The sequence below is a fragment of the Thermobia domestica genome, chromosome 17 (genome assembly GCF_964235325.1).
Source record: "Thermobia domestica chromosome 17, izTheDome1.hap1.1, whole genome shotgun sequence".
Lineage (NCBI taxonomy): Eukaryota > Metazoa > Arthropoda > Insecta > Zygentoma > Lepismatidae > Thermobia > Thermobia domestica.
This window is the reverse complement of record NC_137470.1, coordinates 159,731,421-159,752,605: the sequence shown is the minus strand read 5'-3', so window position 1 is coordinate 159,752,605 and position 21,185 is coordinate 159,731,421. Positions and strand designations below refer to the sequence as shown.

The 21,185-nt window shown below is 35.7% G+C and overlaps 1 protein-coding gene across 1 annotated transcript in view; it reads left to right on the top strand.

Annotated features, from left to right (window-relative positions):
* Positions 1-21,185, top strand: part of LOC145674441 (uncharacterized) — a 59,300-nt gene that overhangs the window by 17,247 nt on the left and 20,868 nt on the right. Inside the window, exon 3 of the mRNA XM_081744504.1 lies at positions 12,584-13,504. Within this exon, the coding sequence (XP_081600630.1) occupies positions 12,584-13,504 (921 nt within the window). The remainder of the gene's footprint in view (positions 1-12,583; positions 13,505-21,185) is intronic.

The window sequence follows — 21,185 nt, the reverse complement described above, 5'->3', positions numbered from 1 at the left end:
AGCGACAGTCGCGCAATGCGATGCTTAGGTAATACCCCCACCACCGATACCACCCATTGAGAGCGCTCTCGGCGGCCAGTCTCATAACTTCTTGAAAAATCCTGTACAAGCCGAAAGTTACTGCCGTTTATTTCTGCTCTATTTGCATTCTTGTGTTCGCTTCAGTAAATAGTTACACTACCATCAAAATTCATTTCAATATGCTGCAGGGTTTCAAAAAACCCCACCCACCTGGGCGCATGTGGGTTTTTTCGGGTTTAATTGGGTTGTTTCTAAATATTTCAATGTCTTTGGGGTAAAAATGTTAAAATATGATTTACATTTCAAGATTGTCATTGTCACATCTTGCAACAATTCTCTATTAACTGCTGTTTTAAAAAAATTGCCACTATTTTGAAATTTTATATTGGATCGCCGAGAAAATCTATACAGCAAATTTAGAATCTCTTGTGCTTCTACCCTCAAAATTTCAACTTAAAAAGTCCGAAAATTGAACCCTGTAGCATGGATGCTCGCTATTTTGAAAAATAGCCGCCATTTTAAAATGTTATGCCGCCAAAATATATAGAGGTAATTTAGTCTCTCGTGCTTCTACTCTAAAAATTTCAACTTGAAAGACCGAAAATTACGTTTTGTAGCGTGGATATAAGGTTTTTTTTTTTTTTTTTTTTTTTTTTTTTTTTTTTTTTTTAAAGGCGTAATTTTATAATTTTACGCTAGTATGGCGGCAAGAATCTATACAGGAAATTTAGTGTGTCTCCGGCTTGTATCCTGAAAATTTAAGAGACCGAAGGTTGAACACTGTGTGGTACAGGCAGACAAACGAACAAATATAGATCGAGTCATCCCAGGAGCCTCGGTGACTTTCGACAAATATGAATACCAAATAGCTATATTAATTTGAAACAAAGACATAATTCATCAAAATGTTTAATATGAAATAAATATTTTTCAACGTAAAATGAATGGTTTTATTGTTGAAGTTCACTTTCGATGCTTTATGCTTTCAATTACGGGAATTTCCGGCGCACTTGTTGCAAGACGGTTCTTTTCCGAAAATTAATTTAAAACAATTAACAAAGATAGGCCTATAATTCATATTTTATAAGGTAAATGTTTCAGAATGTCTGAAATGAAACGAAATATCTTCCAGCGTAAGATAAATAGTTTTAGTTTTGAAGTATCCACTTCCGATGCTTTGTGGGTTCAATTGCGGGAATTTCCCGAACACTTCTTTCACAACGGGTTTTCCCTGAAAATGCAGCTCTGTTTTCTGTACAACGAAACTTCCATTAATGCTGAAGTGTGAATTCAGCACGTGAAATAGTAAGCGTTGCGTAGTGTTCGGACCTCGGAGCATTTAGCTTCTTAATTTTGACATGAATTTTTACGCTATTGCTGGTGTTGATTCTACAGAATGCTTATTTGAAGAGTAGAACAAATGACTTAACTAAACTGTTATTGTTGGAGAACCGAATTTTACTGAATACTTTTGTTACCATCAAAGATAAGAAATAATACTAATAGTTTTACTAATGTATTTACATATTTACTGTTAGTACCTGCATCTATGACCTTAAACCCGTCAACGTGTGAAGGATAACATCCCTCGGCGGCGCCGAATCAGGGAGCACAATATTCACGGATAGTGTTTTCTAAAATATAAAATTGCATATTTTATTTCAAATAGGCTATAAGCATAATCCATACATTAATTTGTTCTATAATTATCTCACGCTAAGGTGAGTTTTTTTTATTCATTCATTCAGTGCATTCAGAACTTCATAAAGGTCTTATGTTGAATGTTGTTGTTTAGCTTAACGTGAAAGCATCTAATTCGCCCAAAGTAAGTTCAAAATCTGATAAAAATAACTTTCAATGTGATCACCTTAGTTGTACCAATAATATACTAACAAAAAGGTTAAAACCTAGGTTTTTTCTTTTCTTTTCTTTTCTTTTTTCAGGTGGGTCCGACCCGAAAAAGCCAGCGGGTTTCTTCGGGCTGGGCCCGCTTGGGCAAACCCTGCTATTATTATCGCTGCTGCTTTCCTTATCTTCATTTGAAGAACTACTTCTATACCTTCCTTCAGTACACCACCATTTTTCCACATTGCTTGATGATATTCCAGGGTGTCTACTGACCTGGAAAACCTTGAAAACCTGGAATTAGCCTGGAATTTACTTTTGGACCTGGAAAACCTGGAAATAGCCTGGAATTGGACGAGGAACCTGGAAGTTTTAATTTTTTAAAAAAATATTGTTTTGGGGATTGGTATGGAATAAGTATATTTTTGTAAAATGCAAGAAAATTATATACTACAGCATAAGTCAAAAGCCAATAATAACTTATTCAGTGGAGACGTAGTTGAGAAAGACAGACAGACGTGAGCAGAGTGCAGGCGGTGAATGTTTTTGGAAAGTATGTTGAGGGTACAAGAAGAGACAACAAGATTGTATTTGTTTGGCATGGTCGTTGTGAATAACAGTGACTACAAAAAGAGCTAAATTAGTCCCCGATGAGATTAAGGTATTTGAAAAGGTTAAATTTCATGATCTATTAAGGTTGTGTTTTACACTGAGGGGATACTGGCATACAAGCCAAAAGCTTTCTCTGTAGTTGCTGCTTATTTGCATAGTATGAATCAAGCTTATTTGCTGCTTTGTGAAGACATTGGTTTACATGTTTCTATAGCAAGATTAGTAGACAGGTCTGGAACAACATTCCGCTTATACTCCTGTGTCGAAGATATTTAACAGGAGTCCAATCCCACGGATGTCGCAGTGAACACCATTCCCGGTGGCCGAAAGATGTATCACCGGAAAAAAATAAAATTGCCCACATCTTAACGGAATCACTTTTTGTATTTAGGTTAACATTTTACTAGTCTTGCAATAAATCCTGTTACACAGTAACAATTAACATTTTATTTTTCAGCCATTAAAATGGGGAAAAGTAAAACTAAATTCCAGGACTCGTGGAAAGGCCAGTGGAAATGGGTTATTAGGTCCAACGATCCATTTAAAGCAGGTTGTAAACTCTGCAGAACTGATTTTGACATTTCAAATATGGGAGCTGGATCATTGAAATCTCATGAAAAAGGAAAGAAACATCAAATAGCTGTTAAAGCTCTTAATGCATAATGTACGATCGTAAAGTTCTCAAGCAATGTTAACAAGGAGCCTTCCTGTACAAAAAAATTCTACAGCGTCTTCCAGTTCAGTGACTAGCACATCATCTACTCCAGTTGTTCAGGAGAAAAATGAAAGCCCAGCAAAAACTAGTGGTGTAATAAAGAGTTATCTTATCAAAGATCAAGCCAAGCGAGTGCAACGGATTTTGTTTCCTTTAATGTTTCCTGAGTGGGAAGTCATGCAGTTACACAAAGACAAAATAGGTTATGTCATCACCTTTGGATTGGGCCCATATTTCCAACAGACGTTATTCGTGAACTACAAAATTGTGAATTTTTTGCAGTATCGTTCGACGAAAGCCTAAACACTATCTCACAGAAAAATCAAATGGACTTAGTAGTCCGTTTCTGGCACACTGACGAAAATAAAGTTTTAACACGTTATTTAACATCAGTATTCCTCGGACATGCTACTGCCCAGGATTTGTTAAGTGCATTTATAAATACTTTCAGGACAAGGGTCTCGATTTTCGTAAGTTACTTCAGGTTTCTCTTGATGGCCCCAACGTTCATTTGAAATTTCTGAGTGATTTGAAGGCCTATCTGAGTGAAGAAAATTGTGAAGGTCCACAGCTTTTGGAGACAGGAACGTGCTCTTTACATATTGTTAATGGGGCTTTTAAGACTGTGCATGTGACAGAGTTTTTGCGAGCGTTGTTCTATTTATTCAAGGACTTCAAGGAGCAGATTTCATGGCAGCATCTGGAACAGCAGTTTTTCCTCTTAAATTTTGTTCTATTAGGTGGGTGGAGAATTCTAAAGTTATCAACCGTGCCATAACTATGATTCCTGCCTTAAAAGTTTATGGTGATTCAGTGAAAACACACTCCCTGGAGACATTTGTCGAGAAGGAGCAAATAACACCTGTAAATGCTGATATGGTGAAACGGGAATATTTAAAATTCTGTTCAGACCAAGACACAGCACGAAAACTATGAAATTTCAGTTACAAAAATGACAGATTAGACGTTTTCCTCCATGATCTGTTAAGTAAAGGAGGTGTCTCCAATGCGTTTAAAACATTGATAAGATATGTGTACTTTTCCATAGCAACGCAGCAGTGGAAAGGAGTTAACAAAGAGTGCATTGTTGAAAAGCTCCAAGAGGAGTGCTTGATTGCCCAGAGAAGTGTGTTGGATGCTGTGCGTGTTGCTGGTGACATACGTAATATGAATATCACAAAGAGTATGATCCAGTATGTGAGGAATGCATCAAGCAGAAGAAATGATTATCTGAAAGACCGCGGTGAAAAAGAAGACAGAGCAGCTCGAGAAAAGAAAGATATTAAGAAAAAAATAAAAGAGTTGGAATTAAAGAAGAAAGTAATACTAACTGATGTCGAAGCAGTAGATGCGTTGGAAGAACAGGTGAAAAAGTTAAAAGGGATGTTGAACTCTAGAAGTTAAATGTCAAAAACTGTTCACTGTGAAAGTTGTTTTCTATATTTGTTCATATAATGTGCGTGGTTCCTTAACATTTTCAGTTTTTTAAACTTTCATGTTACAATATATTTTTAAATAAAATATAATTGATGGCCAGTCCCCATCCAAGAAGAATCTGCAGTAACGTTTAACAATATGGACTACTTTGCGTAAAGAATTTGTATTATATATGGTCATTTTCTTTTTACTTCTAAACTAATACTAGTTTGACAAAAATGGCGGGAAAATAGCTTACTCACCGCTAAGTCCTACCAGTACGTAGCATAAAATACCACAAGAGTACTTTAAAGGGGAGTGCTTGTAGTAAAATACTCTTGTGGTATTTTATCCCATAACTTAGCGGTGAGTAAGCTATTTTCTCGCCATTTTTGTCATTGTTCATCAACACTTACGTGCTACTACTATAATATTAGTTTATTTGAAGTAATGTTTTTGACGGAAATTTACTATTATATAGGGTGAACGTTAACTAAACCGATAAACTTCGGGAGGTGATTCCCGAGCCCGAAACAAGAAAAACAGTCCTGTAACTTTTCTCCACGGCACATAGTTTTGGAGCTACAAGGTGCCGAAACTGTGGAAAAATGAACTTCCGAGGCCTATATTTCCAGACCTATCCAACGTAGAGAGTGCAGCTTAATATCTCTTTAAGGAAGTCCTATCTGTTCTGAACATACGATTTCCTTTGTGAGATTTTAAGCAGCACTCCCTACTTTGGATAATTTTGGAGATATAGGCATCGGAAGTTCATTTTTTCACACTTTCGGCACCTTTTAGCTCGGAAACTATGCGCCCTGGAGAAGAGTTAAAGAGAATTTTTTTTTTCTTGTTTGGGTGCCGAGAATCATTTCCCGAAGTTTGTCGGTTTAATTAAGGTTCACCCCTGTATAGTATTCCTACATTAGGATATTTAAAGCTACTGCACATTTCTCTCAACCGGCCTTCTGGTAGGGGATATTTTAATTAAACATTTTCTTGTGTAAAATGTTTTGAGAACCTACATTTCAGTCAGTTTTTTCTTTTCATCTTGTCACTTAAAGAAACCCACTTGTCATATGCATTCTCTAATTATAACCAGTTTTTGTTAAGAACTATATAAAATTGCATTAACTTATATGTGTTACAATAAATGACACTCTACTGAATAGACCTGGAAAAAAAAAGGAAAAATAAACCTTGATAAAACCTGGAATTTGAAAATGAACATTTAGTAGACACCCTGTATTCTTACTGTGATATACATCTCTGCAGTGTCCCGGGGTAACGGAAGCTGTGGTTTCCTCTGTTAATTTCAGAAGACATAATAAAATATTTGTTGTTACTCTTTGATATGTACCTATATCAGTTCTATTTAATTAAAATGGCAGTGGTAAGGAGGATGTGTAACTATTTTATGCCCATTTTCGGTAGCGATCTTGTTTATGACGTAGGTGGGAATAACTGAAGCTTGAGTTTTTGAACAAGCTCCATCAATTCTGCTTTTTTTAAGAGTCTTCATCCCGGCGAAATTAAAATAGCGCTAATTTTACAGTAATTCTGTGATATCTTCAAATAGATAAAAGATAATCGAAATGTGGAACAAGAGCGCCCTAGACAATATTATTTTACATGAGAAACCGTTATCACGACTCACTTATCTGCTTTCGTCCCTTTCGATTTCGAGCTATTTTGAAAATCGGCATTTATTTTCGCGTTTCTAAACAGCTGAAAACGGAAAGCCACTAGGTGACTTGTGATAACGGTACCTCACGCAAAATAATATTGTCTAGGGCGCTCTTGTTCCAGATTTCGATTATCTTTTATCTATTTGAAGATATCACATAATTACAGTAAAATTAGCGGTATTTTAATTTCGCCGGGATGAAGACTCTTAAGGTCCGCTCATACTGGCACATGCTATTGAATTAACCATTGGATGATATCACTTTTTTTGTGGCCATTGTTGGAGTCTTGTTTAAAACCACTGATTGATATTTAGCATTGTCCATTATAATAATAGACAGTGTATGTAGGCTGGGAATGAGTGATTCCTGGAACCATGTAAGAAATGTATCTTGATTCATAGTTTATCTTCTTTTTAAGAGGTGAACAGAATACAACAGTTTGGGAGGAACCTAGTGAATGTACCAGCATGAAGAAGTATAATCCTTTCTTCTTTACCTAGTGGCAATCTCATTGTCCCCTCAAGATTGTTGTTGGTCCATCGTTTATTAACACTGTGATTGGTGTTGACCTACGTTTAATCAAACTACACTATTTGATCAAAATTATGCTGTAGTATTTCCCGAAGAAATGTATATTGCCATGAATATCTCCTGCTTTTTTATAAGAATTTTTCATCCATTTATTTTCTTGTATAAAAATCCCAAATTTTTAACCATTGTTCTAAGTGAACTCTTCCTGCCATGGTTAAGTGGCGAGTACAATTTTGGCTGTGGTGTTCTCTCTCTCTCTTTTTCAAATAAGCATAAACATGTCGTCGAATAGCATTCTTTGGAAACTATCCAAATTTTTCACTCATTTGCACGTTATCCTCTTTTTTTCCTGATGATTCTAATTTTGAAGACACTGATTGATTGTCTTTTATTTCAAACTTTTCTTCCCGAATTTTTACAATGGTGCTTTTGTTTATTTTTGTAAGAGCAGAAGTTCTATCAAGTACTTTACTTATTGGAATAGGAGGTCCTTCATTGCCCCATTCTTGTTTGAAGTAATCTCGAACTGAATAACTTCATAGTAACACCTCTTCCGAAAGTGTTCTTCCTCTGAGTATTTTCCTAGTTCGTTTCCCGCGAAGAATCTCGTCCGATCCAATAACTATGTTTTAAAATATATTCCTCACACTCACAACACGCACACGAGGATACATACAGATATAAATATATATAGAATTATATATAGAGAATAATGACAAATATAAGAAAACGACAACGAAAATCATTTCATGCACAGATGGATTCCTTCCATCTCAGTTGACATGTACTTCAGAACACGTTTTACAGGACGGCAACATTAAAATATTGTTCTTTCTTCCTGAAGACACCACCCGCTTGCAACTACCATAATCACTTTCTGATTGACCCTTCTCTTTGTAACCTTAATAACACCCGTGACATATATTCCCTTCACCATCAACTTCGAACATGTTTTTGAACTATCAATTCATCTCTTAATTTAATCAGAGTATAATATTCATACGGAAGTAAGTATTCATATAAGAAGTTACGCAACGTAAAGGCCCATTCTTCGCTTTTCTGCACATGTTAGTAGCCTGTAAAGGAAATTCAGTCTCATAGCAACCTTGAACTTAAGTGACTGTTTTACTTCTTCATTTCCACAATATTCTCATGCCTGTAACTTCAAGATTTTCCTTGTTTTAAGTACAATTTTTTTCTTAATAGTAGAACTCCTTTAAGATGTTTCTCATTCTTGACAAACCTAATCAGGCAGTAGCAGGAAGACGTTCGTAATATTTTAACTTTAACACAGGTACAATCTGACACTTTTTGTTAAGATTAACTAATACTGATGTCCCACGGCAATCCTAAAAGGATTGTTATATTCGTAATATGTTTTCAGTAACTAATTCTGTTTTCTTCAGCAGCTAGACGGTTCGACTTTACAAATGAAACTCAGTCTTTTTCCACACAGTAGTTGCAATGTACTTTGTACTTACAATCTTTTTACATCTTTGCTGAATATCAATAATGAATATCACGTAAATGTTTCTGAAAAGCTCAATTAAGTAACTTGCACCGAAAAATTACATAGTAGTGTAAACTTATGCCGTTTACTAAACATTATTAGAGTTATCAAGACTAGAAGGCTCAGGTGGGCAGGTCATGTAGTCAGAATGAAAGATAGTAGGAACGTTTTCAAAATTTTATCTGGAAATCCAATCGGAAGACGACCATTAGGAAGAGCTAGGTGTGCGGATGGGAGGAAATTATTAAAATAAATCTCGCAGAAATAGGAATACAAAATAGAAACTGGATCCAGTTGGCTACCGACAGAAGTCAATGGAGGACTTTTCTGAACGCGGCGTTGAACCCTCGAGGCTCCATAGGCTATAGAATAAGTGGGTTAGTGTAAATTTATGAACCCAGGGCAAATTCAATTCAGTGTTGCAACAAGAACTGCCTGAGACGTTGAAGGTAAATACTGTTGCAGTGCTGTCTTAGTACATATCTGTTTATTTCTTTGCTGGAGTATTAAAAACAATTTGTATTCCGGTACGTATTATATAAAGTATCTGCGTTTATTTGGATATCTATGATAAGATTTATATCTTTGTAACTCTGAGAAATGCAAAGAAACGAATGTTGTACGCTGCACTCTTGATTATACTATACAAAACATACATCAACATATGTTACGTAAGAGTCAACAGTTTACCAAAAGTTGCTTATAGTTTTACGTAAGAACAGGATTGGCTGGTTTAAACCAGCTTTTCTTATAAGGTTTAAATTAAAGAAAGAAAAAAAAAAAAAAAACGAAAAATGCTTTAAATCGTGTGAACTTTCTGGTGACGTTTACACATGCCAAACCGTCTGCATTAGTTTTATCTCCTTTTCACCTTTTAATCAACGCATCCCATGTTCAGTTCTCGGTCGAACCACAACCCTTCTTTCAAGTGTGAACCAAGTAGCGGTTCGAATGTCACTTTAAGCGAAAGTCTTCTTAATAACCTAGGTATTACATAAGGATGATAAGTTTAAACATACGAAACGAGACCAACTTGTATATTTCTTTTTGCCTGAATGCCTGTTTTATAAAGAAACCAAGGTTGCTTAAATATATTGATAGAAATAGGCAGAATTTATCGACTGCCTACTTAGCTTGGATTGGACTTTCAGTTTTAATTTAATTGAATGATATCTAAATACTAAAGTTGTAATTTAATACCCCTGTTTTAGCGTACTGATTATGATACGTTGACCATAAAATTTTACGTGCCAAGCAATGACAGGATTTCCCCATTAGCTAAGGCGGGAGATTCCCGGTTTGTATATAATTCTATATAATAGTTTCATTTGTGCAACTGTGTATCTTTTTGTCCTTCTGAAATGACTCTTGACAGTTAAATTAACAAGTATGTAAAGATCAAGACAACGTATTTTTATCAGGAGTCCTTCGTGATGTAGTGTGCAAGCCATCTAGTAAATTTTGAAAATTTGACGGAAGCCAGCACAGGTCACAATAAGTATATATCGTGTGAATTATAACTAAATTTGAAACAACAAATATTTATTAACAAGTAAAAGAATGATTTTTTTTTCAACACGTTGAATAACAAGACAACCCTGTTCGTTGCTTTCAACGACAGGTGATCCGTAATAAACGAGGTTCAGAAATAGAAATTCATATATTGTATTCTTTAAATACTTCTTAACCATAAATATTCTTTTTTATACTTAATATTTAAATACCACTTGAAATAGAATGTGAAAGTGAGGACAAATGATACGTGAGCAAAGGGCCTCGCGACAAGTAAAGAGTAGCAATATTTTTGAAGGTTAATAAGACTAAACATGTAATTAAATGAGGCCTTTTTATGCTGGAATGGTACCGTAGAACTTCCTTTCCCATTTACACATATATTTTAGAAAAAAATTAGTTACAACATAAATTGAGACCTAAATAGAAGTAGTAAATAACGTAATCCTACTTCTTACCTGCGAAAATCCAGTGATTGAAAATCGGTACGGCACGGTTAAGTTCCGGCTCTAGTACCGCAATTGCCCTTAAGATGGCAGCACACTTCAGACACAGGCTAATATACAACAGATTATCTCTCTGTTTTTACAGAGTTTTAATCATTGTGCTCTCACAATATATTTAATACATAGTAATAAATACAAATGCATTTATTGGGACTATTCGTTACAGTGAGTGTGACGGCAGACTCATTGCATTGGGCCAATTAGTCCCGGTTTCGAGTCCAAATGGAGAAGAATTTCTCTCGGATGTAAGCCGAGAAGCGGTTTGGATTCCGCTTTAAGCTTATGTGACCGCTTCCATCATAATCCGTTGTTACATAATAACACCAAGACGAAACAAACCTATTTCGGTCCATATGTAATATAAATACGTAGAGCAGATTACTTAAACCAAAGAAAAAAAAACGGGTTTAAAAAAAATGGTTTTTGTGGTTTGTTCAATAAAAACCGTGGTTTTTGCCAACCCTGCGTAACAAGTAGGCTTCCATTTTTTTTCTTCGCTTGTTCCGGAGATTACTATTCACACAACGGAAAGTTCATTTCATTTTATGTCCGTCAACACGTAAGATGTATTCGATAACGCTTCTTACGGTTATGTTACTTTCTAATAAACTTGTAACAGAACTGCTTTCATTATATTGTTTAGTGAATACAGTAGATCCCGTCAGGCACGGGGAGATTATTTATCCTTGTACTGATTTTCTATTTCCGGGCGTGTTCCGATTATAATGTTATTTTCACTTATTGATGCTATTCTAGTTATTTTTGTTATTTTTCCGGTTTGTATGCATTGTCTGATACTTACACTTGTTTAGAAAAAGCATATAGATTTCAGGTACGATATTCTCAATTCTCGAATGACTAAGAATCATGTGTATTATTATTATTTCTTATCGTTTGTATAACTAAAATAAAACTAAATTGCTTTAGATCAATATTTCCCCTCGATATTTTGTTCATTCCGAATTTCAAGTTGTGAGAATGTGCAGAGTTTTATATCCAAATTACTTCGTACGGATGATTGCGTTGTTTATGTCGGGTTTCGTGTTTAGGTTTCCATTTGTTTGAGTTGAGTTTCAATACTTAATAATAGTGAATGGTAGATGGTACTTGTAGCGGAATTTTCTTCTGCTAATCCCAAGCATACATTGCCTATATATAAGGAAGAATTTAGTTTATGTATTCGAAACAAGTAAATTTAGAAATTGTTGGTAGGGAATTACGTAAATCTTACTAAAGAATTGATTCAGATATTTAGATTTTATATCCATGCTGATTTTAGTATATATTTTGGTGTTGGTAGAACTATTTCTTGTAAAGGAAAATTACGGATACCTTGATAGTAGTTTTTGTAATACGTTAAGCGAGACGCTCCGTAAAAAAAACTTATTTCTGTATGCTGTCAAAGGATGGACGGTGGAGATTATTTCATATTGTGTAAAACTGTTGAATTTTGGAATTATCTTGTAACTTTTTCCTTCTGCCTATCTATATAGAAACAGGATTATTTTTAGAAAAGCCAACGTTTTCTTTCTTTGCTTTAGCAGTGACTAAGCTATAAATAGATGAAATATTTTATTTTCATGTAGTCGTATTTGAATAACAACTAGTTTGTAGAGGATGCCTTTGAAGGGGATATTCTGAAACCAAGATTCGGGAATTCTGATGTGCTGTTTATTCTTATTTTGATGGATTATAAATTAGCAGTTTCATTAGAACTTGTAATTTACAAAAAGTTGTGTATGGAATTTTATTTTATTTTAGTTTATTTCAGGTAGATACTTCTTCATTCATTTATATATGTAGTAGCATTATCAGCTATTTTCCAAAATTGACATAAGTATAAAGAGTAGAATTAGTACCCTAACATTCTTTTAATTTGAACATTTGTAATAACCATCAAATTTGATCAGTTTGAGTTTCATCTTTTTATTTTGATGTTTGTTATATTGACATTAAATAAATAAGTGAAATTCTTTGGAACTTTCGGAAAACTATTGTAAGCTTCACGAGACCAGTGATTATGAATACTAAGACATTCAGACTCAGATGCGTTAAAGAGAGCAATTAGAAATCTAAGTTATGTCCCAGTAAAATTAAAAGTAGTTAAAATTTCAGTCGATGTTATGGTGTATAGTGATTTTATGAATAATTTTATAATTGGATCATATTTTTTTCATTGTAAATTACTTCACGCAACAATGTATACTTTATTATTATTTTCTTTTAGGCTGCTTTGAAATATGAAGCAAAGACTGATAGAGGCATTAACAACTCAACAAATGGAGAAACCGGCAGTTGGGTAAATGAAGAGCTTGCCCAGGATGGAGGAAGCAAACAAGGTTGGGGAAGCCAGGAGAGTGTTGCCGTTGGAGGTGCACGGCCAAAGTTCAAAACTTTCATTCGTAGTGTACCGAATAGATTAACCACTCGATGCTCTCCGGTAGCTGCGTCCAAATTAAATAATAGTATTTCGTCAAGAAAACTTTATAACACAGATGATGAAGTTCGTAGTATGCCTGCTCAGAACAATGGTCGTATACAAAATGGTGAAGTTGAAGAGACAGAAGACATTGAGCAAGCTAGTAGTGGTAGCAATTGTGTAGAAGCGCGTGCTGTCTGTGGTAGATCCTCGAAAGAGGAATGTGATATGAGTGCCTTGGCGAGACGTGACGCTGCTTCAGATTGTAATGGCTTAGACAACGCGGTAGGTGGCAAAGGATACGGGAGTGAAAATGATTCTGATAAAGGTGATAGTTGTGCAACGGATCAGCATGATGATGATGATGCATCTAGTGATGAGGTTGAGGATGGAATGTTTGACGAGTTTTGTATTTATACATACAAAGGAGATCAAGCAGCTGATCTAAGTTCATTCTTCAAAGTAGATATGTTAAACAATGATCGCTTGTATTCGGATTTCTCAAATGTTGGTGCTAATGGTGCAGTGCGATTGCCTGGAGTCCCTGGCCAGGAAATGCATGGTTCCAGAGAAAGAGCTTTAAGTGATAACAGTCGCAGTGTACATAATAATATTTCAGACCTAAAATCGCCTAACATTAGCCTGCAGTCAGCTTTATATCATTGCGTTATGTCCAAACAATTGGTGTTGAACAAGCAGGCGTCGTTAGCAGATGAAGAATCAAATACGGTAAGTATTTTTATTACAAAGATATTTATTTATTTGTTTGCTTTTTATAACATTTAGATAAACTGGTGTCTACCTAAACTTATTGTGTTAAAATTGAAATTTAATTTATTTTTATACAAATACTTTATTGTTCAGTCACCACATTTTCTTCTTTTCCTAATAGTAGCTGCCAACCACTACAATAAACCGGAAAATATAGCTATTAGCAAAGTACTTAAACTATTCATGATCCCGATATTGCTGACCAGAAGGTAGTTCGTACAGTTGCTGCTTTAAGTTCGGAAGTGTTTACTCGTTGCAAAGACATTTCAAGTATTTTTAGTAGATTAAGGATTTTTTTTTTTTTTTAACAAAATGCAGAAAGAATTAATTCTGTCAAGTGAAACAAATGAAGCGTTTTACTGCAACAGTGACGAACCAGGTTGCTTACCGTGGTTTTGGTCATATTTGAATAGACCTCTTGGGATTCTATTAATATGACTTTTAAAATAAGACTTAGTGAAGCATTAGAGAACTAATGTTTCTATAAAGCAATTATATTTTGCCCTTCCTACAACCTTCGCAGTTATTTTTAATCACAAATCCAAATCTTATCTAATTTATCACAGCACAATAAATGATAACATTGTTGTAGAAATTCCAAAATTGTGAGTAGTCTCTCTATAATCTGTACAAGATTGTCGCATTTTCAGGATGTAATAGTATTCATACAGAGCATAAGATCATGATTGACAATAGCGTTATAAATATTGGCTATTTGCTTTATTTTGTAATAAACCTATAGTGAGACCCTAATTCGATTTCCTATTGGGAGCACGTGTGGATCGGATTCCGTATTATATTGTAAGCCCACGTCATAGATAGTCTCGGTACTGAAAGAAACTTCGATTTTGTAAACAATGTAAATGCAGAATATATATATATATATTTCTATAACAGTTTCAGTCAGTCATAATTACCAGATACAAGAAATATTCGTTTGCAGATGTCTCGTGTAATTCACAGATGAATTTCAATGTATAAACTAAGTTAACAATGCATTAAGCAACAGACAAAAAATATCTGAGTTATTCACAGTTTCTTTAAATACCTTTTTCTTAGTTTAGAATATATTGACAAAATTGTCCATTACTAAATTATTACTTACTTGCACTCACGAATATCTGACGCGTAGTCCTAGGTTCGAACTGTGCGTTATATTGAAGGTCCAGGTTTCATATACTATAGTTTGGGTGCTGAGATTAAATGTCAAATTATGTAATCAAACGAACTATTGTACAACGCCTCGGACAAAATCTCGATTGAGATTCAGATTTTTCTTCATGGGTTAATCCTATTGCTCATAACCTTTTCTACAATGACGGAAAACACTCAGTCAATCTAATTAAGAACGTTAATGTATTGCGTCATTGACAGAGTTGTAAATAAAAAAAAAAAAAAAAAAAACATAAAAATACACGAGGCTCCGTTTTATTTTTAAAACAAGTATTTTTTTTAAAGACAAGTGTGAAAAAAGTCTATAACAACTAATAGAAAATAAAATGGGCTAAGTTTAACTTCTAATGTAGATTTACACATTAAAAAAAAATAGCAATGAAATCTGTACGAATGCCTCCTATATTTTATATAGCCAAATTAATGAAAAGATGATTAAGATTTACTTTCATTTCAGTCATTAACAATTACAAGTTCATTATTATTGATACAGTGTGTCATAAGTTTTCATCGAAATGGTGAAAACGGTGGCAGTGTTTACTTCTCCATTTCAGCCCGGTGGACCAATGAAAATAAGATGCCACTAACTAAGGAAGAACGGATTGACATCATTGCGTTCGCTGGGAGTCATCCGTCATATAGCACTACAGAACACAGATAACCCGTGACACGGTGGCCAAACTTAGGTTCCGTCGCCGTAACCAGTTGTTTTGAACATATGACAGTTGAAGCTTGAAGCACGATAAACAATCCCCTTATTATTTACATAATAACGATTGATTTGTATATAGTCTATGTTCTCTCCTCGGGGCCCCTTGCTGCAGCAATGGCTAGCCCTTTCTTTGTGGAGGCCATTGGTTGGTGACACTATTAAAACAAGCCAACCTATTAGATCCTTCGATTTCAACAAAGATATATTACACATAAAGCTTCGATAATTATCATAATGAATAGGCTATATTTGTGATCGGTGACTTTTGAACTATTCTACAGGGTGACCCAGTAAAACCTCCCATATATTTTAAAAACTAATAAAACAAGAAGGATTGCAGATAGAAAAGTTATTTATTCAAAAATACAAAATGGCATTGAAAACAGATTGTAATTACTGCTGGTCTTTTAGAAAAATCTTTCTTAGTGGGGCCGCGGTGGCTCAGTGGTAGAGCGTTCACCTCTGGTGCTTGGGGTCCCGGGTTCGATCCCAGCCCCCGCCAAGTGAACTTTGTAGTGGACAAACACCGTGTGCTTGGGTTTTTTCGGGGTTCTACCGTTTCCTCCCACTTTCTTCATTCCACCATTTCATTCATTTCTCATAATCACCGTCTCCTTTAGCCTAACGGGCATAACCGTGGGACGTAAAACTCAAAAATTTCATTTCATTTCAAATCCTTCTTACACTCTCTCTAGAAAGCAGTGTTGCAGGATTGGGAGATTTTTTTTTTTCAAGTGCCCTTGCTACAAAAATTTCAAGTTAGGCGACATGCTTGTTTTTGGGCTACTTTTAATTATTTGCGGGCTGTAAATCTTTAAAATACGCCACTTTTTAATTTTCGTATATAAAATCACAAAACATTGTTAGGTTTGTGTAACACACACACACACACAAAAAAAAAGTTGTTTGTTGAATATGGCTTTTATTAGTTGAATAGATAAAATAAACATAGATTAAGCTTATTCCTGAGATCTCAGCGGTGCATGTGATCTGTATTCGAGAAAACTACTGATAAACCCTATCGAAGAAACTCGTCACATTGAGGTTATCACCCCGATGGAAGAACTTTCTTTGTCTTTCTGCGATGGGCTTTTGTAAGTCAAAAGTTTTCTGCAGAAAAAGCGCTTGTGATTCTTAAAAATATGCTTTACGTGACGTAAAAAACAGTTCAAACTGTATTTATGGGAGTAGCCGTCCATTTAAGACATCTACACATAGCAGGCATGTTTTATACTTTTCTGTTGGCTATTTTTTTCTCCTCTGGCAATTTTTTTGCACAGGCGCGGCAAATTTTCTGCGATCACATCGCAGATTGCGGCATGTTCTGCAGTGGGGGTTATCATTTCAATCCGTATTTTCTTGTATATTTTTGGAGGTGGGTTTTATCTTTTTGGGGGATGGGGAAGATTTCAACAACCCTGGGTGAAACGGAGAAAGGCTAAGTTTCACAAAAGGGGTCTAGACTTACATTGGCCGGGTAAACTTTACAATACACGCTCCAGCTGCCCATCAGTAAAGTATGGCTGCTTTAAAAAGGTATAGAAGAGAAGAGTAGGGTCGGGTTATCTTAGATTTTGGGAAGTTTATATTCATTTTGTTAAAATTAATTGAATGTAATTTCTTGTGCCTGCGTAAGGATACTAGTTAGACTGAGCATTGTAAAGTTTACCACCTTGCCCTAACCTAACCGTGCTGTACTCAACTTTAACCTAACCCTATCCTATTGCCTACTATTCCCTACCCTACGTCACCCTATTCTATTACAATGCAGCCCACTTATAACGAATTTCAAGGAGCGGACACAATGAGTTCTTTATGTCCGAAGTTTGTTATAAGCAAACTCATGTATTTTTCCGAATTATATAAGAAAAAGATTATATGACAAGCAGATACGTTTAAAAAAGAATATACAGTAGTATAGCATTACATCTGAAGATAATTTCATTAATTGGGTTTTTATCTAGCCTACCATACATATTACGCTGTTCAAGCACGCTTCAAGAAGTGTAATCATCTTCTGAACCGTATCTGCTGCAGCTGTTCATAGCACCGCCGCTTCCACTTTCTCAAATGCCCGAAATGCATTGTCCGGCACCGTGTTGCTGTGTTCGAAAAAATAGCGTTGCAAGATTTCCAATCTTTGGATCGCTTCTTTGGAACTCACGGGTTGTTGCACATTTTCCACTTCTCCCTCATCATCAGAATCTGTTTAATCTTTTTTCACTTTTGTCTGAAAATATATGGCTTTTCTTTCGTTTCAGTCTAGCGTTGCACAAACACGAGTTAATTAAATCAACTTGCGGCGTGTTCCTACCTTACAGCTACCGAGAAACGCACCTCGGTTTCTCTCCGCGTCTAACACAATGAGCTCCAGTGAAAACAGATTTATTTTTAACCTCAACCTTGAAGTCTGATGGACGCGCGTTGTCGTAAATATCTGCACCTAGGGCTATTTCTGCTGTCATCTGAGTTGGATGGGAAGAATGAATCATGCCTGGCTTGCACAGCGTCAACAGCTATGAAAAACAGTTTCGCGTTACCTGAGTTGTCCTCTCGCAGGAGGAAAGGAAACATGATCCCGTTCTGAAAACTTCGCTATAAGGGATCTTTACGGAAAATATTGTCATTTTTTCTGTTTTAAATAGGAGGTGAGACGCGGATTTCATTTATGTTCGTAGTGTCCAATAATTCGCTATTTGCGAATTCGTTATAAGTGGGCTGCACTGTATACCGTTCCATTCCTAACCCTAACTTAACCTACATTTTATGTTGTTATCGTTTGAACTCCTCCTTTGGGATAGTAGCAATGTATTGCTTCAAAGGAAAGTAGGGAAATATCTAACAAATAGTCTATGCTTACGACATACCTTGGAGTAGACTAGACTACTAAGCTACAACAAACGAAACCTAACATATCCTAACCGTAATTGTTATTGATCTATTTTATTAGGTTGTAACTTACGCTACACTACGGTGCTTTATTCTGCGCTAATCTACACTTTTCCACTCCCTAGTATTGTACTCTATTACTTTGCCGTATGCCACTGTACACAACTACAGTTTACTGTTTGCTGCTCTGAATTACACTTCGCGGAGCTGCACTGCTTTTACCCTACAATATTCTGGTACTTCATTCTCTTGTACGCTACTTATATCTCTCTTGTGATACTCTATATTATGCTAATCTATCCTATACTACAATAGGCTTACTCTACTATGTAGGGTTGGCAAAAACCATGGTTGTTTTTGAAAGAATAAACAAAAAAAAAAAAAAACCCTTTTTTTTTGGTTTAAATAATTTGCTCTATATATTCACATTACATATGGACAGAAATAAATTTGTTTCGCCTTGGTGTTATTATACGTACGGACACATAAGCTATATACTCTAAGGGGTCACATAAGCTTGAAGAAATCCAGTCAGTAAATTTCTGATATCGAGAAAACCACGTAATTACTTTAAATGCAAAGCAATGACGGGAAAATCCTGTTATAGCTTTGCGTGTAAAATTTTAAGATCAACATATCATAATCAGTACGCTAAAACTGAGGTATCAAATTACAAATTTAGTATGTGGATGTCATTTAATTAAATTGAACTCCTAATGTAATACAGAGGTTATCAAGAAAACTTGCGCTCAAAGCGACATCCGAACCGCTACTTGGTTAACACTTGAAAGAAGGATTGTGGTTCGACCGAGAATTGAACATGGGACACGTTCATTAAAATGTGAAAAAAAGATAAAAGTAACGGAAATAGTTTGATATGTGGAAACGTCACCATGAAGTTCACACGAGTCGCATTTTTCGTTCTTTTTATTTTTTTGGTTTAAACCAGCCAACCCTGTTACTATACGATCAAACATATTTGTTGAAAAGCGATATTTAACGTTATTCAGAAAAGCATTTTCAGTTGTTAATATCTGTTTAATATTGCACAACTAGTGTCACCTTGAAGCACATAAATAACCATCGCTATTACTCGTTATGTATAACTAACTCACAGTGTTTTCTCCCCTTCAATTTCCAACGTTGAACAACACTGGTATCAACGAAGTCGATTTTTTTAAAAGAACAGACTGCTTTTTTTCCAACAAGAATTACACCAATATTGGAAATAATTTACACTACTTGTCTAAGAACATCCACCTATTTTCACATACGTAAATAGTACTTCGGGGCCCCATAACAGAACATGTCACGATCTGCGATATGATCGCAGAAAATTTGCCACGCCTGTGCAGAAAAATTGCCAGAGGAGAAAAAGTCGCCAATAGACAAGCATAAAAATATGCCTGCTGTGTGTAGGTGTCTTAAATGGACGGACTACTCGCATAAATATAGTTTGTACTGTTTTTTACGTCGCGTGAAGCGTATTTTTAAGAATCACAAGCGTTTCTTGTGCAGAAAATTTTTGCAGAATTCCTGCAGAAAACTTTTGACTTACAAAGGCTCATCGCAGAAAGACAAAGTTCTTCCATCGGGCTTCGGGAATATTCTGCTGTCATTAATACGTTACGAAGCTCCTCTAGAATCTATACACGCATACCTCAAGGCCAGTGTAAGTAATTAGTGCAATCACTAATTTAATAATTAAATTTTATGTAGCTATATTAATACATCTGACAGCACGAATTACCATTTATAATTCTTTGTATTTCAACGTACTACTACCACCCTGAATCTTTCGCTATAATGAAAATATCCCCGTGCACAGGTCATCTCCTACATGCTTGCTCAAAATCAGCAAAATGTAAACAGTTAACATTTCACCCATCCGTCCAATCTTATTACGCGAGATTTCTAGTGATGTTTAGGTTAAATTTATAGTTACAGGTTAAGTTAGGTCTCCCTTACCGGGAATAGTAAATCGATAACATTTGTTAAATAAAAAAATAAAACAAACTGTGCACCTCTACCTACTCGGGAAGTACCACGCCATGTATGAAAATATTAATGAAAAGGAAATATGTATTCCGGAAAAAAGGAAGTTCTTTTATGTATTTTCATAATTCTCTTGGTAATAGTCATTCTATTAGATGTACGAGAGTGACTTAGAAAGTAATGCCTCCAAGGTGATACCTTTATCTCTGTTTAACAGATAGCATCCATACAGGTATCAGTGAAAAGCATGCAATGTCAGCTACAGATGGTGGCGTCATTTTTAAGCTAGTCCCCATTACGGACAATACACATGCGCCAACGGGAAACAAGGTTTTTCGTGCCGTCGTCGAAGAATTGTAGTGGCTGCTGGCGACACCAATGCCGAACTGCTGGATCCACCTCCGCGTCACAAGTGTAGCGTTTCCCTTAAGGTGATCCTTAAGTTTGGGCGAGTGCCAAAAGTCGTAGAGCGCAAGATCCTGACTATAGGCAGGATGACGCACTTTGACAGCAGATGGGACAACTTTGCATTTTTTGGCGGAGGAGAGGACGTGTGGTGGTACTCCATCGACCGACGCTTTGTTTGCCGATCATAATGGCGTATCCACGACTCCTCGCCGGCGATGAATGTTCCTGGGCGCACAACCTTTCGCAGTCAGTAATTCAATGATAGCCCGCTGTTTCAACCGGACGTCATCACCAGATGGCATGGATTGCTCCATTACTCTGGAACGAGAAAAGATAGGAAGATGAAACAAGTTACATTCTGTAGCTTACACATCAGTTCATTAATGATAAACAGTTCAGAATGTTTGCAGTACCATTGACCAAGTAGTAGACTTGGAGGCATTGCTTTATGAATCATCCTCG